Consider the following 25,849-nt stretch of genomic DNA (forward strand, 5'->3'; position numbering starts at 1 on the left):
CAGACTTCACGGTGCAGAAGCTAGAAGTAAGGATCTATAGAGCCTGATCTGGGGTTGATATTCTTTTAGAAGGTTTGGGCCCTGTATTTATTTTGGGGGTCTGTATTTAGAGAGTGTGCAGTGCCCCACTGTAGAGATCATTTCCCAGAATCTTCCTGATGTCACTTTTCCTTTAAGTGAGTAAAGGAGGCAGACCGTCCCGAATTGCTCGGCAACCATTGGAACAATCAGAAAGAATGAATGAGACTGTAAAGAAGAAGAATGCGCTTGCCCTTGAATTATCATTGCCGGCCTCTCCTTGTCCAGTCATCCGTCCCTTCTCTCCCGGGGAGACTTTGGTGGTGGCACAGAGCATGTCCTGGGACCAAGTACATACACAGCAGGTGGCCAGAAGATAGATTCCAGCATAAGTCTCTAGCTTAATCCAAAGATTTTGCAATTGAGCTAAAGAATAGCCGAGTCTGACCGAGATTTCTGGAGTAGTAGAGAAAGCAAATACAGATCTGTAGTGGAAAATTCCTTCCACCGAGAAAGGGGCACTAAATCTACACAATGGCACAAGCAAAGTATAAGACGTTCTTGAGAACATAGATTAGGTTATTTGGACTAGTGACGTCTAGTGCGGCTCCTCCTGCCCACAAGTCAGAGGTTTAACTTTAGGGGGTGAAGAGATTGAAGTCTTCCCTATGGTCAGCTGTGAGAACTTTTACAAAGAGCCACCAGGGTCACCAACTACAGCTATATAAAACATGTCCCTCTACATTGCACCAAACATTGACAGACCCTTGTGTCAAGTGACAGGAGAGCCAAGTCAAGATGGAGGTATTTTTTGAGGAAAATTATAGGCTCATTAATGACACAGGCCCACCTTCTTAGGAGGATCATCCTTAGAGCAGTACCATTGCTTCCGCTAGGGCTTACATAACCCAAGGCTGAAGGAGCTCGTGTCCACCAAAGATCTCTGAGTACTTCATGAGTTTTGGTAACTATTTTGTATAGTATGCCACATTTGTCTCACCATTGTGACCCAAGAACCCTCCAGGATCCTTGACCTTGCCAATCCTTCGGTGATACTTTGACTTCTTGTAACAGGTGTGTCATGGGTGACAGACAGTCCTGTGGTGTCCGGCTATAGAAGGTCATATCGTTTGGCTGCGCAAACTGTTCCCTGACCTTGTATTATTACTGCTTAGCGTATTTGGTATTTTAGGTATCTTTTCTGCTTGGTTTTCATCCCTTTCCCTTTAGGACACTGCAAAGTTCCTCACCCTTTCAGCTGTTTTTCATCAGCACTTCCCTTGTGTCTTTATATAACCTTTTTTCCCCTTACTCTGTGCTGGTGATAGGTCTAATACCCTTAACAAGTCTTCAGTGCAAGCAGTCGGCTTGTATTCATCTGGAGAGACTTTGTTCTTGTTGCAGTTCCTCTCCCTGAGTCATCTGGACTTAAGTTATTTGTTTTCTTTCCCCCTGTTTGTTATTCCTGTGTTTTCTTTAGAGCTTAGTGGGGTTGACTAAGTGCTCATCCCATCCGTTCCCTATGTAGAGCCTACTTCAGGGTTAGGTATCCGGCTCGGCATATAGGTTCTGCACCTATCTAGAGTGGTGAGGGAAGCCAGGGGCCAGCAGTAAGCTTGGTCAGGGGTCACAATCTCCCCCTTCCCTAAACACAGGGTTTCCCTTCCCTTTCGTTGTTTGCTTGATACTTCCTCGTACCTAGTGTGACACTTCTTAAAAAGATTTGTCCACCTTGGACAATTTCTACTTGGTAGAAGAGTCCCTTAAGAATAAGATGATCACAAAGTGTCCATCAACCTTTTGTGATCAGCTGTAATCTTTGTGGAACATTGTTTGAGAGAGTTTAGCTTAATTTAGCCAAAGGATGAGTATTCAAAAAAGAAGACTTTAACCCAGTTGGGTTAATGGAAATGGGTTTTCTTCGACCCTTTTGTTGTATGTCCCTTTATTCTTACCAGTAACGCTTGTTCAGCAAGATTGAATGATTTGTGTGAACAATTTCAAGACAACTCATGACCTTTATATTCGATGCATGGTGCTTGTCTTGCCAAGAAGCTTTCAGCACATTTTTGAGTTGTGTGGGATCGGTTGAGTGAATGTGGTCTCGGTTTATGACACGGAAATGTTGGATTCAATAATGGAGTCAATGACTGGGCAGAGATGACCGATCAAATAAAGTAAATGATGTTATCCTTTCACTATTATTGAGAAGTTCTCAAAGACTCTTTTTGGGAGGTCCTACAATGTCAACTTGTGACCTTTCGATATAACCAGTCATATACTTGAGACTCTAAGTGGAAGGTCGATCTCCTACTTAGTCATAAACATTACAACGACAGATAGCAAGTGGTGAGGAATTGGTCAAAGGTTCATGAAGATATGGAGGAACAAGCATCTCCAGGCTCATACTTGGTGGCAAGTCCAATCACCATGTTGGGTGCATAATTTGGAATTTGGTATTGGGCTTTTTCATTTCTATATATGTCACTTGTCACAGGTAGGATCAGGCAATGTGGTCAGGAGGGTTCCTCATTTTACACTTGGAAGGTGGCTAGAAGAACAGATCATTGATATCTCCTAACATAATTTATTATCATCTAAAGCAGAGATCTCCAACCTTTCTGACCTTGAGAGCCACACAGAGAAGATTGCGAGCCTCATCTAGCTCCCGCTACCCTCACATTAGTGACATCCAGAGCCCCCATTACCAGTGAAATGACAGCCAACGTTTTTCGACAAAAATCACTGAGGCAGTATACCAAGATCTAGGGATTCCTACCCTACTTCCGTCCAGATTTGCTCTTCTGTGTGAGGCTACTCACAAAAATCACCATCTGGAGACCAGCTCTTCGTAGCTTATTCCTAGACCTGGTGTTAATGCAGAAAGTTGGAAGACATCCCCAAGCCACTGTGAGGTCCAAGAGGACTGGTAGGCCCAGGAGGTGGATCCACTGGACCAAGCACCCCACCGGAGGGCAGGGTACACGGCAGCCGGAGCACTGGCGTGGCAGGGATGGGTCCCTCTGGGGACGGGTAGAACAAAGTCACACAGTACTAGGGGACCAGCATCCCTCCGGGAACGGGTAGAACAAAGTCACAGGGGTCACAGAGTTCCTTGAGACAGTGCAGGACACTGGTACAGGTGCCGGGTAGTAAAGACAGGCAGTAGTACAGGACACGGTACAAGGGGACCTGAGCACCTAGCTCATAAGACTAGCTACAAGACACGCTGATCAGGCGCCGCCCACATGGAAAGGCCAGTCTTATATACCCAGCACAGCCTCATGTCATTTCCTGCTGCAGGTGTGCTGGGCCTATAAGACCAGGAGAGTGAGCGCGGCCCGGTCCTATACAGAACCATGTGGCTAAGGCTCAGAGTCAGACTCATAAGACCAGGAGCAGGACACAGGACAGCACAAGCGGGAGCGGCAGACATGACTGGTGGACACGTGGGCTGGATCAGTGGTTAAGGAGCGGTGCAATGACGGTGAAGCCGGATCAGTGGCTACAGAGCGGTGCAGCGACGGTGAGACCGGACCAGTGGATAAGGAGCGCTGCTGGGACACCGGGAGCGTGACAGCCACACATTATGGGCCCATGAGCCACATGTGGCTCCCGAGGCACAGGTTGGGGACCACCGATCTAAAGGAAGTTCAGAAACACAGAAATCACTGAGGCAGTATACCAAGATGTAGGGGTTCCTACCCTACTCCCATCCAGATTTGCTCTTCTGTGTGAGGCTACTCACAAAAATCACCACCTGGAGACCTGCTCTTCGTAGCTGATTGCTAGACCTAGTGTTAATGCACAAAACTGGAAGACATCCCCAAGTTACACATTATGGGCCTATGAGCCACATGTGGCTCCCGAGCCACAGTTTGGGGACCACCGAACTAAAGGATACCGTTCCAGTAGATAATTTGGTCCCGAAAGAAACACAAGTCCAGGTTAGGCTGTGGACATCAAGAACAATGACTTCATCTTCTGTAGGCACCATGGCTTCTTGTCTGAACATTCCTAATTACTGTAGGCCGTTATAAGTAGGTGAAGTCTAGATCAAATGTGATTGTTCTTCAGACTCTTTGATACCAGCACTCAAGAAGTATCTTTTGACGAGAGGATCCTGTAATTAATTCTTCTTCGGCCGGTCTCTCGTTGTCTCGTAAGAACGTTTTAATTGCTAATGAGCATCTCTTTTCCAATTAAATTCTTATAAGCCAGACCGGTTACAGTGCCTTGTAACTGACCCGCTCAACTCACGTTTTCCTTCTTAACTATATTTGTAGCTCTTTGACCTTTTTTTACAGAGAAGTAAGTGGCCATCTTGACAAATTCTACGTGATTGGATCACAGTTCTTTTATTGAAATTGTCATTAGAATCTAGAAGGACTGTCTGATCAGTTAGTGACTTTTGAGTAGAAAATCTCTTAGAGGACACTTCACTGGATTATTTTCTAATATAAACTGAACGTATTCTCTAATTGCCTATGTTCATCTGATTCAGGAACAGTTTTTCTTTTTCTTCTGTGTTCCTCTATTCCAAAGTTATGCCCCTCGGTACTAAGGATGGAAATATTCCTTCAACCAACTGGGCATATAGTAAAGAAATTCTGTGGGCGTGGCAGAGTTTTGATTGGCCAGCAACATACAGGAGAAAAAGAAAACGCCCACAGAGAAGTCCAGTAGGTTAAAAAGAAAAATTACCTAGGGCATAACTTTAGAATGGAGAGGCATAGAAGAAAAAGAAAAACTGTTCCAGAGTCGGTAAAATAGGGGCAACTGGAGGAGGCATTTCGTTGAAACTAAAAAAATCAAGTGGAAGGCTCCCTTTAAGACTGGTCATATACTTTAGATAACTGCCACTGATTGGTAATACTCCCAACCACCCCCATACACACGCATTCTCAGATTAGTCAAGCGTACATGTGCTCTGAATGAGTTGACGGGTATAGCGGTGTCCCGTAGATCGTGAACCACTGCTAGACACTGTTTAAACTGAATTACTCGTATGTCAGTGCCTATAACTAGCTCATGCTTAAACGTCATTACCGGCCAATATGTCACCAGGATTAGTAATGAGTGACTATCCGTAATGAAGTAAGATTTCTCCGTCTTATGCTGACTAGTGTCCGATCCCTCGCAGAGGCCGCCTCCTCCTGTCATCCGTGTATCCAGACTATAGTCAGCTGAACGGGATTGACTATCTAATTCCTCATCTTCACAGACTGACCATTTACTAAACGGCCTCCATTCAGCTCCGAGGAATGACCTTCCTCTGAAGAGTCTGCTCTTCTCTGATTCATTGTGACAGAAGATTATCACCTAAAGCCTGGCCCGTCTCCAGTTACATGGCATGCCTTAAATATTAAATATGTCCTCCTTTACAAGAAGTATTATTTCTAAAATTAACTGAGTTCTTAAATGGAATCCCTCCTAAATGTGTCCTCCCTATATATATATAAATTAAATTCCTACGTCTTGTTATTCACATGGACCAGTGGACTAAATCCAACTTTATTTGTATAGAAGCGTCATTGTGTAGGGAGGGGGAGGAGGTGAGCTGTGACATCCCCTATTGTAAATGCTGGATCCCATATTATCAGTCATTTTACAGAAAGTGGGAGGAGGTGAGCTGTGACCTCACCTATTGTGAATGGTGGATCCTGTGTTATCTGCTGTATATAGAGGCATTATAAAAGTCATTGAACAGGAAGGGGAGGAGGTGAGCTGTGATATCTACTGTGAATAGTGGATCCTGTGCTATCTACTGTATATAGAGGTGTTAGTCATTGTACAGGAGGGGGAGGAAGTAATCTGTGACATCACCTATTGTGAATGGTGGATCCTGTATTATCTACTGTATATAGAGGTGTTATCAGTCATTGTACAGGAGGAGGGGTAAGGGAGCTGTGATATCACCTATTGTGAATGGTGAATCCTGTGCTATCTACTGTATATAGAGCTTTTATAGGTCAGTATACAGGAGGGGGAGGAGGTGAGCTGTGATATCTACTGTGAATAGTGGGTCCTGTGCTATCTACTGTATATAGAGGTGTTAGTCATTGTACAGGAGGGGGAGGAAGTAAGCTGTGACATCACCTATTGTGAATGGTGGATCCTGTATTATCTACTGTATATAGAGGTGTTATCAGTCATTGTACAGGAGGAGGGGGAGGAGGTGAGCTGTGATATCTACTGTGAATGGTGGATCCTGTATTATCTACTGTGTATAGAGGTGTTATCAGTCATTGAACAGGAGGAGGGGTAAGGGAGCTGTGATATCACCTATTGTGAATGGTGGACCCTGTGCTATCTACTGTATATAGAGGTGTTGTAAGTCATTATACAGGAGGAGGAGGTGAGCTGTGACATCACCTATTGTGAATTGTGAATCCTGTGTTATCTACTGTATATAGAAGTGTTTATATACAGTATATATAGGCGTAGTCATTATACAGGTGGATGATCAGTCATTGTACCGGAGGGAAGGAAGTGAGCTGTGATATCACCTATGATGGTGATATCCTGATGGATCCTGATGATGATCCTGTGAATGGTGCATCCAGTGTTATCTACTGTATATAGCAGTATTATCAGTCATTGTACAGGAAGAGAAGGTGAGCTGTGATATCTATTGTGAATGGTGGATTCTGTGTTATCTAGTGTATATAGAAGTGTTATCAGTCATTGTACAGGAAGAGGAGGTGAGCTGTGATAACATCTATTGTGAATGGTGGATCCTGTGTTATCTACTGTCTATAGAGATGTTATTATCAGTCATTGTACAGGAGGAGGAGGTGAGCTTTGATATCACATATTGTGAATGGTTTATCCTGTTATTTACTTTTATAAAGATGTCATCAGTCATTCTACAAGGGGGGGGAGGAGGTGAGCTGTGACATCAGCTGTTGTGAATGGTGGACCCTGTGTTATCTACTGTATATATAGGTGTCATCAGTCATTGAACAGGAGGAGGAGGTAAGCTGTGACATTACCTATTGTGAATGGTGGACCCTGTGTTATCTACTGTATATATATATATATATAGGTGTTATCAGTGATTGTACAAGAGGAGAAGGTGAGCTGTGACGTCACATATTGTGACTGGTGGATCCTATGTTATCTACTATATATAGAGGTGTTATCAGTCATTGTACAGGAGGGGAGGAAGTGAGCTGTGACATCACCTATGGTAAATGATGGATCCTTTGTTATCTAGTGTATATAGAGGTGTTATCCTTAAAAAGGTCCTTCTTTAATGAGCCCACCTTAAATGTACAGGATGTCATTCTTAAATAAGTTACTTATAAGTTATAAGTCCTTACAAAATCCCTCTTAAATGTGTCTTAGTTAAACAAATGATCCTTTAAATATCTTTCCTATAAATACATTTTCCAATTTGTGACTCTAGAATGTAAATGGAATGTAAGTAATTTAGTAAATGCTTTTTCCGTCCTTGCCTTACAGCACGTAGTCCAATGAATTGTCTGTGATTAGAAAAAATGAAACAGCGCCACACTTCTCTAGTGGTAGCATCTGGTATTGCAACTGCGACTCATTTCAAGGCTGCAATACCCGAAACAGTCCACGGACAAGGGTGGCGCCGTTTCTGGAAAAAAACAAACCAACACTTGGCCCTTTTTCTAATCTCATAAAACCCGTTCAAATCCTTTATCATCCAGAGCTGTGTTTACAAGTCTGCCTGCCAAGCTCACATTTCCCGGCATACCCTGCTGCTTTATTTTGAGAAGCATAGTCTTTACACCAGATACTGTAAAGTAATATGTAATCTGACTCTCCTGGAATCCAGAGTATTGAATTATTGGTGCTCAGCTAAACTCAGGGGCTTATTTTTTTGCAAGCTGCCCACTGGTTGGTTCCGTTAGCTGCCAGCTGCATTATGATTGCAGCTCTGAGGTATAATAACTTGAATACAAACAGCATAATGTATAGTTGCAAGATGTTATCTATCTAGTCCATATAGTTTTGTGTTCCGAGCTATTAAATGCTCAGTCTGAATGGACAAGACCCATTGTTTGTTGTGGGCACTGAGTAAAGGGCAGCTGTTGACTCATGTGATCTCTGTCTTGTCTGACCGAACACTATGAGGAATGATTGACTCACAGCCGGGGGGTGCTAAATAACATTGATTTGAGTGAGACAAAGTGAAAAGAGCCTTAAAGTGATAGAAATCCTATAATGTATCTATGACTTTCTCTACAGTTGGTAGCAGCGAAGCTTATGGCAAACGATCAGAAAATTGGAAATTGTATCTATCAATCCACAGGACCTAGCGCCTTAAAGGGGTTGTCCGGTTTGAAAAATTAATTCTTCCAAAAAAAAAACCAGTACCATAGTGCCACAGGTGTTTCACTTGACAGACAGTCCTGTGGTCTCCGGCTGTAGAAGGTCACAGTGTTTGGCTGCACAAGAAGCTGCTCTCTGACTTTCCCTTTCTCCCTGCTTGGGGTTTTTTCCCTTTCTCTTTAGGACCCTGCAGAGTTCCTCATCTTTTCAGTTGTTAAGGGCACTTTACACGCAGCTATATTGCTATCGATATCGCTAGCAAGCGTACCTGCCCCCGTCGGTTGTGCGTCACGGGCAAATCGCTACCTGTGGCGCACAATATCGCTTACACCCGTCACACATACTTACCTGCCTAGCAACGTCGCTGTGGCCAGCGAACCGCCTCCTTTCTAAAGGGGCAGTTCGAGCGGCGTCACTAAGCGGCTGCCCAATAGAAGCGGAGGGGCGGAGATGAGTGGGACGAACATCCCGCCCACCTCCTTCCTTCCTCATTGCCGGCGGCCGCAGGTAAGGTGATATTCCTCGTTTCTGCGGTGTCACACGTAGCGATGTGTTCTGCCTCAGGAACGACGAACAACCTGCGTCCTGCAACAGCAACGATAATCGGGAAAGGAACGACGCGTCAACGATCAACGATTAGATAAGTAATTTTGATCGTTAACGGTCGTTTTTGCATTTTACACGCAACGACGTCGTTAATGAGGCCGGATGTGAGTCACGAATTCCGTGACCCCAACGACATCTCGTTAGCAATGTCGTTGCGTGTAAAGCGGCCTTTAGTCATCAGCACTTCCCTTGGTGTCTTTATATACCCTCATTCCCCCTTACTCTGTGCTCATGATAGGTCTAATACCCTTAACAAGTCTTCAGTGCAAGCAGTCAGCTTGTAGTCATCTGGAGAGACTTTGGTTGTTGTTGCTCTTCTTCTCCCTGATTTATCTGGAGATAGGTTATTTGTTTACTTTCCCCCTGTTTGTGATCCCTGTGTCTTCTTTAGTACTCAGTGGGGTTGACTAAGCGCTCATCCCATCCGTTCCCTACCTTGGGCCTATTTCGGGGTCAGCCAGGGTTAGGTATCCAGCTCGGCGCATAGGTGCAGAACCTATCTAGGACGGTGGGGGAAGCCAGGGACCAGCGGTAGGTTTGGTCAGGGGTCACCATCTCCCTTTCCTTTCGCCGTTTGCTTGGTACATGCCCGTACCTAGCATGACACATAGTTGACCACAGGTTATGTGTGGTATTGCAGCGCCCTACCCACTTTAGTGGAATTCAACTATAATACCTGACAAAAAAACACAGACAAGTATGGCAATGTTTGTGGAAGATAGCAGACATGTTTTTCTTTTATTACAACCCCAAGTCATATAACTTTGCCCAATCAATAAACCAGCAGGCTTAGGGTACCGTCACACTTTAGCGACGCTCCAGCGATCCCACCAGCGATCTGACCTGGTCAGGATCGCTGGTGCGTCGCTATATGGTCGCTGGTGAGCTGTCAATCAGGTAGATCTCACCAGCGACCAGTGATCAGCCCTCAGCGACGCGTGGAAGGGATGGTGCGCTTGGTAACTAAGGTAAATATCGGGTAACCAAGCGCTTGGTTACCCGATATTTACCTTGGTTACCAGCGCACACCGCTTAGTGCTGGCTCCCTGCACTTGTAGCCAGAGTACACATCGGGTTAATAAGCAAACCGCTTTGCTTATTTACCCGATGTGTACTCCAGCTACATGTGCAGGGAGCAGGGAGCCGGCACTGACAGCCTGAGAGCGGCGGACACTAGTAACCAAGGTAAATATTGGGTAACCAAGCAAAGCCCTTCGCTTGGTTACCCAATATTTACCTTGGTTACAGCTTACCGCAGGCTGCCAGAAGCCGGCTCCTTGCTCCCTGCACATTCAGATCGTTGCTCTCTTGCTGTCAAACACAGCGATGTGTGCTTCACAGCGGGAGAGCAACGACCAAAAAATGAACCGGCACTGTGTAACGAGCAGCGATTTCACAGCAGGGGCCAGATCACTGCTCAGTGTCACACACAGCGAGATCGCTAATGAGGTCACCAGTGCGTCACAAAAACGTGACTCCGCAGCGATCTCGCTATGTGAGAAGTACCCCTTACTTGTTGATAGAGAAGAAACAGTCTGATGAAACAGGGTTAGAAGTGTGAACAGGTCCAGAGAAGAGTTTATCATGCTTACAGCAAACGAAAAGTTAATTAGGTCTGAGCCATGAGATAAATGCAAATTGTAGAAACAAACAGGAGTTTGATGAGATGATTCCAGGTGAGTGAACTAGAGGAACAAACTCCAAGGTACAAGGTAACTGAACACAAAGCTTAATTAATACTCAGACACATATGGTTGTCTGCGAAGTCAACCTTCCATACATTCCAGGACAGTCAGTAAAAATAAGGAACTTATCCGAGCATCCAACCTGCGCTTTACGAGTACGAAGCACCCGAGCATGGTAGTGCCCACTCATCACTAGTTACGAGTACTAAGCACCCGAGCATGGTAGTGCCCGCTCATCACTAGTTACAGGTACTGAGCACCTGAGCATGGTAGTGCCCGCTCATCACTAGTTACGGGTACTGAGCACCTGAGCATAGTAGTGCCCGCTCATCACTAGTTACGAGTACTGAGCACCCGAGCATGGTAGTGCCCGCTCATCACTAGTTACGAGTACCGGGCACCCGAGCATGGTAGTGCCCGCTCATCACTAGTTACGAGTACCGGCCACCCGAGCATGGTAGCCCCTTTTATATGTTCAGAATGTTGTCAAGTATGCTATAGATCAGACTTTGAGGACTATCGTAAGCTGTGACATCTTCACCATGTTTTCTCTCTTCTTACAGATTGTCTACTTCACGGCCACATTCCCCTATGTCGTCTTGCTCATCCTCCTTGTTCGCGGTGCCATGTTGCCTGGTGCTTCTGAAGGCATCATATACTACCTTAAACCCGACTGGTCTAAGCTTGGGCATGCTCAGGTAAAAATTTAGAAGATATCTTGCCAGTTTATGCATTTCACATTGTAATCATCTATAAAACCTCCATCAATCAGCTGACGATGATGACAGGAAGCTTTTATCCGGTCTCCCGGGAGGAGTCTTCATCTTGGCATCTCGGAGCAGATTGTGGATTGTAAATTCTGCAGTGAAGTTTATTTCTGAGCAGAATCTCATCATCCACGGACTCTTCTCAATCATTTCTGTAGTTATAATGAAATGCCAGCAGTTTAATTTTTCACGCTGTGGCCATTAGCCGGCTCATTGAGCAGGAACATATGTGGATCCATACCTGAAGAAGGTCAATCATTACAAGATCTGTGGCTTAAGGAACACTATCTGTATCAAGTTTAGAAATCAGGATTTCCCAAACTGCCCCCCCCAGCTTTTGGAAAACTACAACTCCAATCATGCCCTAATTTAGGGTTAGGGCTTGGGTTGGTGCTAGAGCTTAGGTTAGAGCTAGCATTAATGAAAGGGCTAAGGTTAGGGCTAGGGTTTGGGCTAGGGCTAAGGACAGTGCTAGGATTTATTCTAGGGCTAATGTTAGTGTTAGGTTAAGGGTTGGTGCTAGGGCTAAGGTTATAGCAGGGCTACATTTAGAGCTAGGATTGGTGTTAAGATTAGTGCTAGGGTTTTGGTTAGAGCTAGGGTTAAGGCTAAGGTTGGTGTTAGAGCTAAGGTTACAGCCAGGTTTAGGATTATGGTTGGTGCTAAGGTTAGATCTAGGGTTAGAATTAATGCTAGGGTTAAGGTTAGAGCTAGGGTTGGTGCTGGGACTAAGGTTTCAATTAGGGCTATGGTTGGTGCTAGATCTAAATTTAGAACTATGGTTGGTATTAGAGCTAAGGTTACAGCTAGGCTTGATGCTAAGGCTAAAGTGAGGGATAGGGTTAGTGCTAAGGCTAAGGTTAAAGTTAGGGTTAAGAATAGGGTTGGTGCTAAGGATAGAATTAGGATTATGACTTGAAATGTTGCTAGGGCTAAGGTTTCAGCTTCGGTTAAGGCTAATGTTAGTGTTAGGGCTAAGGTTAGAGCTAGGTTTAGGGCTATGGTTGGCTCTAGGACTAAGGTTACAGTTAGGATTAGTGCTAGGGTTCAGATTAGAGCTAGGGTTGGTACTAGGTCTAAACTTAGAGTGATGATTGGTATTATGGCTAAGATTAGAGCTAGGTTTAGGGCTATACTTGGCTCTAGGACTAAGGTTAGACTTTGGATTAGTGCTAGGGTTAAGGTTAGAGCTAGGGTTGGTGCTGGGGCTAAGGGTAAGGTTAGGGCTAGGTCTAAATTTAGAGCGATGGTTGGTATTATGGTTAAGGTTAGAGCTAGGTTTAGGGCTATGGTTGGCTCTAGAACTAAGGTTAGAGTTAGGATTAGTGCTAGGGTTAAGGTTAGAGCTAGGATTGGTGCTGGGGCTAAGGTTAAGGTTGGTGCTAGGTCTAAATTTGGAGCGATGGTTCGTATTATGGCTAAGGTTAGAGCTAGGTTTAGGGCTATGGTTGGCTCTAGAACTAAGGTTAGAGTTAGGATTAGTGCTAGGGTTAAGGTTAGAGCTAGGGTTGGTGCTGGGGCTATGGTTAAGGTTGGTGCTAGGTCTAAATTTAGAGCGATGGTTGGTATTATGGCTAAGGTTAGAGCTTGGTTTAGGGCTATGGTTAGCTCTAGAACTAAGGTTAGAGTTAGGATTAGTGCTAGGGTTAAGGTTAGAGCTAGGGTTGGTGCTGGGACTAAGGTTAAGGGTAAGGTTGGTGCTAGGTCTAAATTTAGAGCGATGATTGGAATTATGGCTAAGGTTAGAGCTTGGTTTAGGGCTATGGTTAGCTCTAGAACTAAGGTTAGAGTTAGGATTAGTGCTAGGGTTAAGGTTAGAGCTAGGGTTGGTGCTGGGACTAAGGTTAAGGTTGGTGCTAGGTCTAAATTTAGAACAATGGTTGGTATTATGGCTAAGGTTAGATCTAGGGTTAGGGTTTGGTAGGGTTAGGGATAAGGTTGGTGCTAATGTTAAAGCTAGGATTAGTGATAAGGTTGGAGCTAAGATTCAAGCTAGGGATAGGGTTGGTGCTAAGGTTAGAGCTAGTGTAAGGGCTAGAAATGGTGCTAGAGCTAAGGTTAGAGCTAGGGCTAGACTTGGTGCTGAGGTTAGAGCTAGGGTTAGGGTAAAAAAATAGTTACATTAAAAAATTCATTCTGAAATAGTACAAATAAAACTTCTTAAAATACAATACATATGTTTATGGGATTATGGTTTCAATACTCGTTTGGTGGAAGGGACTGATGTAATGTGGAACCCACAGGTAATGTGTCGTTCTTCTCATCATCCACAGGTCTGGATTGATGCCGGGACACAGATATTCTTCTCTTATGCCATAGGACTGGGAGCCCTTACTGCACTGGGCAGCTATAATCGCTTTAACAATGACTGCTACAAGTAAGAAAGTATAGCGTACATGCAGGAACATTTCGCGAAGGAATATAAACTGTATGATCAGTGTGGGGCGACAAACAAGTCCTTTCCCCCCTGTTTTGCTTTCCGTAAAGGGCTCGGATTGTTTTTTATGGCCAGGAATATATTTTTCCACCTCCGTAATTCATGCATTTTAGAGGGCAGCATTCATGTTTTCTATACTGTGTGGGTAGAGGATCGGCACATGGAGTCCTGAATGAATGAATGGAGCTCACAGGGTAAAGGGTTCACCCCGTCCCTAGGAAAGTGACAAACACACATCCACTATTCAAAGTATCCAAGGAATTAGCCATAAGCTTTTCCATTAATTGCACATTTATGAATGAATTTTAATATATTGATCATATTGTATGACCCCCGTTAATGGAGAACTGGTTCGGCTATTGGGGCTTCCTCAGGCATTCCAAGGATGTGTGCTTTAAGTAAGCCAAGAAAATTAGGCTAAACTGTGCCCAGACACTTTGTGTCATGGGGTATGTAATGACGGGACAGGTGCCCCTAGGCTGGTCCTCAGACTTGAGACCCTGTGCTGTCCAGCATCTCAGAGGTAGGCTTGATTGTAGGCAGGTCCGAGCCTCCAGTGTGACCCTAACTCTTGTCCGAGCCCTGATCTTATTTCCCATCACCTTGGGGCAGGCCGGAAAACACAAAATGACACAGACAAGAGAGAACGTAAACTCGTACACGCAGCGCTAAAAACACACAGGAGAGACATTATGTGTACTGGGAAACAACGGATAAGGGGAGGAAGTAACGTACAACAGGGGAACGTTCACACCACTCAAGAGCACAACACAGATCATCATTAACAGGAAAATCACCAAGACCGAGATCGCTGGAGCTAAAGTTGAAGCTATCATCAGCACATACAGGAAGGAAGCCAGGCTTAATATAGGGAGGAGACAGGTGCACGATGCAATTAGTAACCTGAACTCTTAGGTCCTGCTCACCAGTCTGCAGAAATTAAATCCTGCAGAGCTGAAGACCAGTGAGCCTGAACCAGCCGACGCCCGGCTCTGGCTGAACAATCCAGAAACCTCAGGTTGCTTGTCAGACTCTGTGGTGTGAACAGAGTCTAACAACGCCGTGCCACAGGTGTGTGCAGAGCTGAACATCGCATGACACTTGGCTGATGGGCACGCTCTTAGTGTAGTATCAGGAACTTTTCCTGCGAGGGGGATGACGGACCACTTTAAGGAAACCGGAGCAGGCGTTTGACAGTAGGGTTATATAATGAGATTGATGGTTGTACAAAAACAACTGCTGAAAGGAGAAACCTGGGGAGTTGGGGGCAGAATGACATGACAGCTGCGGTGTGTAATATTGGTGGACGGGCCAGCACGGCTGCGGGCACGTGGGGTGAGCATGGATCCTGAGGTCCTCCCCCTTATTCAAGGAAGTCATTCTTAGCTCAGCAACTGATCTAAGGGCTATTTCAAGGGATGATATCAGATTGAAAGATGACCCCCTACACCTTCTCATCCGCTACTAACGCATGGAACAGACTTTTCAAAAGATGTTCTTGGATTAAATGGCGGTATCCATTTTGAGAATGCACCAATCCCTTAGATTCTCCATGGAGTACAGTCAAAAATGTATATAAAAGGCGGGGATACCACGGAGGTGCCACTTATACCTTCTTGGCCTCTGGACATTTATAATATTGGTGCCTTAAGTGGCTAGGGACCTTTCAAGCTCCTTTAAATACCAGGGTCCGAATGTAAAATGGAAAGTCCTAAAACCGGTTCTGCGGTGCTGGTTCACACTACCACCACCTAAGGAAGTTCTGGAACCAGATAGCAATCAGGCTATGGTGATATATATATATATATATATATATATATATATATATATATATATATATATATATATATATATATATATATATATGTATGTATGTGTATGTGTGTGTGTGTGTGTGTGTGAAACCTTTGTAGATTCAACACACAGGAGGGGTAGGTCAACATGACCAAGCACCCATGTTTTTATTGTCTTCTTCAGTCATTTTTTAATATACTGGCTATCCGCTTGATTTATTTACCTGCCCATGTGAAGCAATAAGTCATAAAGGGGGCTCAGTTAGTGCTTAAAGGGATTTTCGAGCAACCATGGCTTTAATTTATGTTTTCATAAATCAATAAATTACATTAAAATATGCAACTTTGTAATATATCTTATCAGAGAAATCTGCCTCTTTCTCCTCCTGGATTGAACTTTCACTTTGTAAACTCTGTATTCAGTGAAGAGACATTTTTACATTACTGAGATAATAGAACTGTTGTTTCAGAAGAACTTACAGCAGAATTTGTCTCCATAGAAATGTATGAGCACAAACTATCAGCTTCTGTCTGAGTAATGTGAAAATCTCTTCACTGAATACTAATTTTTACCCATGAATTGAAAGTGAAAGCTCAATATAGAAGGAGAGCTAAACAAATTTCCTTGAGAATATATATTGTAAAGTTTCTTATTTTCATGCGTACTATTAATATATGAAATAAAAAATAACACAACAAATCCACTTTAAGATCCTATCCTTAGAATACGTCATTAAGTACTGCAGTTCAGCTTGAATAGGAACTAAGCTGAAGTACCTGTGAACGATCACTGAATGGACCAGTGCTGTTCTCTTCTTACCTCTGGCCTTCAACAGTTTTGAACCCCAACCAATCTGGTATTGATGGCCTAACCTGTGGATCAGTCATCAATATAGTAGGCCTCAAATACCCCTTAAATTGAAATTTCATTAGTTAGTTTAATCAGGCTGGTCATAGTTGTTGGTTTCAAAGTTGAAGAACGTGGCACAAGTGCAATAAATCAGATAAACATGTATGGTGGTGGTATATGTTCTGACCAGCTTCGATTTTTTTTCTCCTCAGAGATGCCTTTATCCTCGCACTTATAAACAGTGGGACCAGTTTCTTTGCTGGCTTTGTGGTCTTCTCCATTCTTGGATTTATGGCAAATGAGCAGGGAGTGGACATTTCCAAAGTAGCTGAATCGGGTAAGTTCCTCTGCAGAACCTGTTTTTTGACGATCCCTAATTCCTCTGTACACGTCCACCAAAAGGAACATCTTCCATGCTCCTATGCTGTACTTGTCTACCTAAATCCTCCGTACATGTCCACCAAAAGGCACATCTTCCATGCTCCTCTGCTGTACTTGTCTACCTAACTCCTCCGTACATGTCCACTAAAAGGAACATCTTCCGTGCTCCTCTGCTTTACTTGTCTACCTAACTCCTTCATACATGTCCTCCAAAAGGAACATCTTCTGTGCTCCTCTGCTTTACTTGTCTACCTATCTCCTCCGTACATGTCCACCAAAAGGAACATCTTCCATGCTCCTCTGCTTTACTTGTCTACCTAACTCCTTCATACATGTCCTCCAAAAGGAACATCTTCTGTGCTCCTCTGCTTTACTTGTCTACCTATCTCCTCCGTACATGTCCACCAAAAGGAACATCTTCCATGCTCCTCTGCTTTACTTGTCTACTTAACTCCTTCATACATGTCCTCCAAAAGGAACATCTTCTGTGCTCCTCTGCTTTACTTGTCTACCTAACTCCTCCGTAAATGTCCACCAAAAGGAACATCTTCCATGCTCCTCTGCTGTACTTGTCTACCTAAATCATCCGTACATGTCCACCAAAAGGAACATCTTCCGTGCTCCTCTGCTTCACTTGTCTACCTAACACCTCCATACATATTCACCAAAAGGAACATCTTCAATGCTCCTCTGCTTTACTTGTCTACCTAACTCCTCCGTACATGTTCACCAAAAGGAACATCTACTATGCTCCTCTGTTTTACTTGTCTAACTAACTCCTCTGTACATGTCCACCAAAAGGAACATCTTCCATGCTCCTCTGCTGTACTTGTCTACCTAAATCCTCCGTACATGTCCACCAAAAGGAACATCTACTATGCTCCTCTGTTTTACTTGTCTAACTAACTCCTCTGTACATGTCCACCAAAAGGAACATCTTCCATGCTCCTCTGCTGTACTTGTCTACCTAAATCCTCCGTACATGTCCACCAAAAGGAACATCTTCCATGATCCTCTGCTGTACTTGTCTACTTAACTCCTCCGTACATGTCCACCAAAAGAAACATCTTCTGTACTCCTCTGTTTCACTTGTCTACCTAAGCCCTCCGTACATGTCCACCAAAAGGAGCATCTTCCGTGCTCCTCTGCTTCACTTGTCTACCTGACTCCTCCGTTCATGTCCACCAAAAGGAACATCTACCATGCTCCTCTGCTTTACATCGATGGAAGAATTTCTTCTGTCTGGATTAATCTCATATTCTTTAGTAGTGTTATTCCTGCTCATGGTCCTAACATTGAATTTGTCTTCTGTACTCAGGGCCTGGATTGGCATTTATTGCATATCCCCGGGCAGTGAGTCTGATGCCGGTCGCCCCTCTCTGGTCTGCTCTCTTCTTCTTTATGCTGCTTCTTCTTGGCTTGGATAGCCAGGTAACTACAGTATCTCTTTATACATTGTTAATACGGGGCATTGGCCAGTCCAAAAATGTCTTGGCTTATTGTACTTATGTGCTACACCGAAACCTAGAAGCACTGGGTGCACCCTTTAAAGAGGAACTGTCCCTTGCTCAAAAATATAAAAGTCAAGCACCTTGTCAGAAACCCTTAGCTCCCCTTATTCTGCCACTCTTTACCGTTTTTTAATGTGTCGCTCCATTGCAGAGATATTCACATTTGTTGCTTTTGGAGAGCAGTATGAGAAATCTCCACTTGTTGTGCTACTGGGTGTTTCTTTAGAGTCTTCTCTGTTGGGCTGTGTTTACACCCCTCCCTCCCAAATATTGCTAATTATAGCTTGGCAGTGTCTGAGCCTATTTGAACAGTTGCCATGCTGTGATTGGCAGAATCTAGAAGAGAAGGGTGAAAGTGCATGCACCTAGAAAAGATGCAGAAGCAACGCCCCGTTGGAGTACAAGCAGAGATTTCACATACTGCACTCCTAAAGCAATAAATGTGTATATCTCTGCAATGAAACAACGCAGAGAAAAATGGAAAAAAGTGTCAGAGTCAGTGGAGCTCAGGGATTTTTACTTGATGTTTAAAAGTGTTTTTCACTACTTTTTCACCGTCTCACCATATAGCATAGCTCTTTAAAATAATACCGTTTCTAATATACTTGTATTGGCTGTAAAGCTTCTATGAGCGCATCTGAGCTGAGATCACATAGTACTGGATTGTTATGCAGATTCTTCTTCCTCCTTTGTTAAGTCCGATACTTCCTTTTCTGGCACAGAAATCAGACCAAATGAAAGGAAGTTGTCACTGGGTTTCTGATGGTAGATGTAGAAGTTTTGGAGAGAATGACAGCTTTATGAGCATACCTCTTGAAGGCACAATTAGTCTGCCTCACACAAGTTGAGCTGACAGTTTCATTCTGCAGTAACAGCAGGGGCTGACACCTTTGCCAGTGAAGTGCTGTAATCTGCACTTCAAAAGAAAAGGGTTAAGGTAATCCTATCACTGATTTGGGACCGCTGAAAAGCACCAAAATTTGGATAACAAAGACAGTGGCAGAGCCCTACTTGCCAAATGGGCTGGTACCTACCCTGTGCTGTTCTGACAGTCGGTATCTTACAAATGTCTTCAGCCGTACAGGATGGAGGGTGCCTTAGTGGCCATCTGGCAATTACGAGATGCAGTGGCACCTACCCTGTGCTACTCTGACACTCAGCAGAGCAGAATGGAGAATGGAGGGGGCGTACTAAGTGTTCTCTCACAGGCCACTGTAATGCATGATGGAACTTATAGTAATAGACTACAATAAGCCTGGGGAGGAGAAGTGATGGCTGTAAACATCAGACCTGCTGCTGGCAGACACTAAGTGATGCCATCTGCATGATAAAAGGTTCATATTACTGTAATAAGAGTATGGATGCATTTAGTGACACGCAATAGCACAATTGATGAATAAAAAAATGAAATAAGTTAGGGTAGTGGATAACTTTTTTTATCTTAAATTTTTAGGGAAGCAAGTGATAGGTCTTTAAACAGTCCTTTTCTTTTGTTAGAAGGGTTCAAGATGATGAGCTGATCACAAGGTGCCTCACCCCTGGGACCTCCAATGATCAGCTAAGGGACGATAACAAGGAGTGTGCAACTTCCCTGCAGCACCCCCGCAGGAGAAATGAAGTATTACACCTATATTATTTAAATCAAGGTTCTACTGTATGTCATGCACTAAAAGCATCAGGTCTTCCATAGTGAGGATTAACTAATACTGAACCCCTCTAATTGGGTATTTGAAAATGATTTATGTATTATACAGATGTATTATGACTCTTAATTATGGCTGTCTATAATGTCACTTTCGGTATATATCATTACAGTTTGTAGGCGTGGAAGGATTCATTACCGCCATCCTGGATCTGCTTCCGTCTCGCTACTATTTCCGTTTCCAACGAGAGATAGCGGTGGCCATTTTCTGCGTGGTCATGTTCCTTATTGACCTCTCGATGCTGACGGAGGTATGATATGCAACCGTTGCATTACTTATGTCTTTATCATTACAACGAAAGGTTAAAAATATCTACAAGAAACACATGAGCATTAAGGTGACCATACACATTAGAGAAAAGCCAGCTAGTGCCAACATTTTTGAATTAAACCAATTGACCATCTTATGGATATGGGGTCATCCCAACTCTCCCCAATAGATGATGTTGAGTGAAAGAAGGATGGAACCACCTTTGGGTTCAATAAGCTGCAATACCTGACACAACCTACAGACAGATGAGGCGCTGTTTCAGGATGAAAACAACTATATATAATTAGAAGATCGTGGTTATACGTGGCCTCCTAACATTCTACATGTGTGTTTGTCTTCGCAGGGCGGCATGTATGTTTTTCAACTGTTTGACTATTATTCTGCGAGTGGAATGACCCTTCTATGGCAGACTTTTTGGCAGTGCGTAGTCATTGCTTGGGTATATGGTAAGTCAGTGGCAACCTGAAAAAAATTGATCATGGTCATTGGGCAGAAACTTGATGGAATATCTTGGTCCATCTACCGTATATAGTTGTGTGGAGCTAGGGTTTGTGTGATACTACAACTTATCATGGTTATAGGGCAGAGACGTAGCTGGAATATTCTGGTCCATGTATATGGTTGTTGGCTGCCACGGATTAAGTGGTACTACAATCAATCATAGTCATTGTGCAGATACTTAGGTGGAAGCTCTTGCTTCTTCTATGTGGTTGTAGGGTTCAAGGGCTTGTGTGATACTACGATTAATCATGGTCATTGTGAAGACACTTAGGTGGAAGCTCTTGGTTCTTCTATGTGGTTGTAGGGTTCAAGGGCTTGTGTGACACTACGATCAATCATAGTCATTGTGCAGACACGTAGGTGGAAGCTCTTGATGCTTTTATGTGGTTGTAGGGTTCAAGAGCTCGTGTGATACTACGATAAATCATGGTGATTGTTCAGACACTTAGGTGGAAGCTCTTAGTCCTTATGTGTGGTTCTAGGGTTCAAGAGCTCGTGTGATACTAAAACCTATCATGGTCTTTGAGCAAACACCTAGAAGCTCCTTGGGATTTTACATGGTGGTGGGGTGTAATGGTCATTGGGCAGAGACTTGAGACCTAATATCCTGGTCTATCGATGTGGTTGTGGTGTGCCAGGCCTTGTGGGATACTACAACTTATCATGATCACTGGGAAGAGACTTAGCTGGTTTATCCTGGTTGATCTATGTGGTTTCGGGGGTGCCAGGGCTTTTGTGATACCTATCATGGTTATTGTGCAGAGACTTAGCTGGAATATCCTGGACCATCTATGTGGTTGTGGGGTTCCAAGGCTTGTGTAATTGTACAACCTATCGTGGTCTTTGGGCCGACACTTAGCTGGAAGCTTCTTGTCCATCTATGTGGTTATAGGGCATCAGAATTAAAATGATACTACATTCTGTCATAGTTACGAAACACAGACATAGCTTTAAGCTCCTGGTCCTTGTTTGTAATTATAGAGCACCAAGGCTTGAATGGGGGTACATCTTATCATGGTCTTTGGGAAAGTTGATCTATGCGGTTGTGAAGGACAAGGGCTTGAATGATGGTCTTGATCTTATCATGGTCATTGGGCAGGTTGATCTATACAGTCGTGAAGGACTATGTCTTGAGTGATACCACAATCTGTCATTGTTAATTGGCAGATATAGCTTCAATCTCCTGGTCCATCCATGTAGTCATGTAGCACCAGGACTCAGGTCATACTATAACTTATATGCCCCTCTTTAGTATCTTGAGGTATCATATAGGTGGGAAACCAGGGTATAAATCTCAAATAATCTCTTCTGTTGGCCATTTCATGCCACCTCCACCATGGGATAGGCTTGGGGTAATAATTCCATTAAATCAAACTACATTGTGTCTTACCATAGATGTGAATGGATGAATCAGGAGAGATGTCTATCGGCAAAACCAGAGTTCCTTAACTCCAGTCCTCAAGAACCACCAACAGTACATGTTTTCAGGATTTCCTTAGTATTACACAGGTGATAATCACCTGTATAGGGGATGATTCCCACACTTTTGCAATGTTAAGGAAATCCTGAAAACATGTATCCTTGGTGGTCCTTGAGGACTGGAGTTGGGGAACTCTGGGCTAAATGAACAACAGCAATCTAAAACGTAACGGCCCCTTGAAACGTAGTGGTTCCAAAGGTAGTAGTACCTGGCCCATAAGGTGGTCCAAAGGCCACCTGAGGCATTAGAAACACCAGTATTATAAAATATCACATGTAGCCTGCGTTACGAATTTTGCATTGGAACCCAAGAGCTTTCAGTTATGCCTCTGCTTGCAATTCAAGGGCTGAAAGGACATACTAAATATTTTAAGCCCCTACCTCTCTGTGATGTGTGATCTATATTTCAGATAGATTAAAAGTCCAGTTCTATTTACAGTGAGTCCGACACCGAGTTCTCCAGTCACTTCAGAGGCAGATGCAGGAGCTGGAGCGTGAACGGCTGTTGGCCGTCATCCAGAGCATGCGCCTCTACACCAGAACTCCATCTTAATATAGCTCTGTCCTTGGGATCTGCTGAGCTACAGAGATGCCGCAGAGCATCTACTAGAGTGCTCTCAAAATGCCAGATTGGTCGCATTTGCTACGCATATCTACTATACAGAAGAAGAATTGATCTATTTGCTGATTGGCACTTACATCTAATTTGTAGTCCTTATAGAAGATTGACTATAAGGACTCTCGTGAAATATAGAAAAAAAGCTACGTGACATGTTTAAGACTCCTAGTTTACTGTTTATTGAAATTTGGCAGCAGAGAGACAATTCTGGAGGTGGGGGTTGACTGTATGGTATATATAGTTGTTGGGGGTGGGGTATACCTGGTCTAATGTCAAACTACATGTACTAAAATATGAGATCTGCCATCATAATCACAACCATCAAGACCACCACCATTACAACCAACATCAGAACCACCACCATCATATCCATCATCATAACCACCGTTATCTCAACGAACATTACAACCGCTACCACTACATCCACCATCAAACCATCACCACCATGACAACATCCCAGCCAACCCCATCATACCCAACACTATGGCAAGCAACATCACAACCATCAAAACCACAATCATCCCATCATCATAACCACCATTATTACTACCATCACATCCACCATCAAGCCATCACCACCATGACAATCAACATATCAGCGAACCTGTCATCACACCCAACACCATGGCAACCAACATCACAACCCTCAAAAAAACAATCATACCCATCATCATAACCACTGTTAGTTATTACAACCAACACTACCATAACATCCACCATCAAACCATCACCACCATGACAACCAACATCCCAGTCAGCCCCATCACACCCAACACCATGGCAACCAACATCACAACCATCAAAACCACCACTATCAAAATCATACCCATAATCATAACCACCGTTATCACAACCAACATTGCAACCACTACCATCACATCCACCATCAAACCATCACCACCATGACAACCAACATCCAAGCCAGCCCCATCTCACCCAACACCATGGCAACCAACATCACAACCATCAAAACCACCACCATCATAATCACCACCAACATAACCACCACCCTGATGACCAATATCTAACCACTCCCTTCACAAGCATCACCATCAGATTCACCATCAAACCATGCTCATCACATCCACAATCAAACCATGCCAATCACCTTCACCATTAGAAACACCACCATCAATACCAATACCATCATACCCACCTGCAAAACCACCATTCTGACAATCAATACACCAACCACCTCTTTAACACCCAGCATTACAAGCATCACCATGACAATCACCATCACCACAATCATACCCACAATCAATACCACCATCCTGATGACTAATATCATGACATCCCCAATAATACCCACCATCACAACCACCACCATCATACCCACCATCGTGACAACCAATATCACAACCACCACCATCACGCCCCCCATGACAACCACCTCTATTACTCCACCATCGCATTGACCATCCTAGCCACTATGATCAAAGTTACCATCGCAAGCCCACCTCTCATCAGGACCTCCATCATCTCATACTCTCAAATGCTGATAAAAATAGTGACACATAAGAATACTAACAAAAACATGACCTACCAAAGTTGACCATTCATTTCATGTCATCAGGTGCTGATAGATTCATGGATGACATTGCCCGTATGATTGGATATCGTCCTTTCCCTTGGATGAAATGGTGCTGGTCTCTGATCACGCCCTTCGTCTGTATGGTAAGCTCACATCCTTAAAAATGTGGTTAGGGCCTTTTGCGTACAATAGAAGCTGTCCATTGCATTGACATTCTTGATTTGTATGTAATGTCTACACTAGATGTCCCATGACAGGCACATTAATTCTCTACAAAAGCTGGCTATACATCCATACCACTGCTTCCATATATAAAAACCTATTCATGGGTTCCTTTTGTTCTCCAACCTGTTCCTCTCTAGCTATTGTGATACTTCAACCCCTAAAATCACCGGCCTGCTTCAGGGTGACAGTTGTAGTTTCAAAACAACTAGAAAGCCACAATTTGGAGACCACTGATACCGCCATAGACAGCTGCCTCATAACACTTGCTCAGATTCTGAACAAAGAAGCTTATCATAACCTCCAGCTGTCCGAATGAAGAAGAAGCCTAATGACTTCCGTGAATGTTGTCATAAATCATAAACTCATGTGACCCCTCTTTTATGAACTAGATATAGTCTAGGCTCCTAGAACAATAAAAAAACTCTATAAAGTTGTAACCCGATTCCAAATTCTGACATACTTTCTACCACACAGGCCATATTTATCTTCAACTTGGTGAACTACAAGCCTTTGACGTACAATAAGACCTACACGTACCCTTGGTGGGGTGAAGCAATCGGCTGGTGCTTTGCTATGTCATCGATGCTTTGTGTTCCAGTGACCTTCCTTTACAAAATCACACGTGCCAAGGGGACACTGAAAGAAGTAAGTGATATCGCTTCTACATAAAGTGAGATATAACGGTTTCGCCATGGCTGCTTCAAGGGTTCCACTGATCCACCAAGAGAATGGAGGATCTTCCAGTGGGCCCCTTGAAAACAATCATTTTGAGTATTTTACAGGATTGTATCTATTTATGACTGGTGCTAAAGGGGTGGTCCAGTGAACACAAATTATCACCTATTCACAAGATTGATCAGCTGGGGTTCAGCCACCAATCAGCAAAACAATGAGTTTTTATCTCCGACAGGGCATTTTTATCCCCATTAGAATGGAATGGCAGTGTGACAAACTACCAATAAGTGTCACCAGATGCAACTAGTGACGTGGAAAGCTAACAAACCGAACGTCAGGAGCCAGGAAGTCATGTATGGAACACAGAGGTGAAGCAAAGCCGAGGTCAGAGCACAAGCCGGAGGTCAGAAGCCAGGAAGTCACTTAAGGTACACTGGGGGAAGCAGAGCTGAAGTCAGGGTACAAGCCAGAGGTCAGAAGCCAGGAAG

At 43.8% G+C, this 25,849-nt stretch overlaps 1 protein-coding gene across 1 annotated transcript in view; it reads left to right on the forward strand.

The window, feature by feature from the left end:
• Positions 1 to 25,849, forward strand: part of SLC6A8 (solute carrier family 6 member 8) — a 69,875-nt gene that overhangs the window by 41,777 nt on the left and 2,249 nt on the right. The window contains exons 5-12 of the mRNA XM_075324264.1: positions 11,180 to 11,314; positions 13,657 to 13,760; positions 16,676 to 16,800; positions 18,163 to 18,275; positions 20,171 to 20,308; positions 20,672 to 20,774; positions 24,504 to 24,604; positions 25,161 to 25,331. Of these exons, the coding sequence (XP_075180379.1) occupies positions 11,180 to 11,314; positions 13,657 to 13,760; positions 16,676 to 16,800; positions 18,163 to 18,275; positions 20,171 to 20,308; positions 20,672 to 20,774; positions 24,504 to 24,604; positions 25,161 to 25,331 (990 nt within the window). The remainder of the gene's footprint in view (positions 1 to 11,179; positions 11,315 to 13,656; positions 13,761 to 16,675; positions 16,801 to 18,162; positions 18,276 to 20,170; positions 20,309 to 20,671; positions 20,775 to 24,503; positions 24,605 to 25,160; positions 25,332 to 25,849) is intronic.

The sequence above is a fragment of the Anomaloglossus baeobatrachus genome, chromosome 9, assembly GCF_048569485.1.
Source record: "Anomaloglossus baeobatrachus isolate aAnoBae1 chromosome 9, aAnoBae1.hap1, whole genome shotgun sequence".
Lineage (NCBI taxonomy): Eukaryota > Metazoa > Chordata > Amphibia > Anura > Aromobatidae > Anomaloglossus > Anomaloglossus baeobatrachus.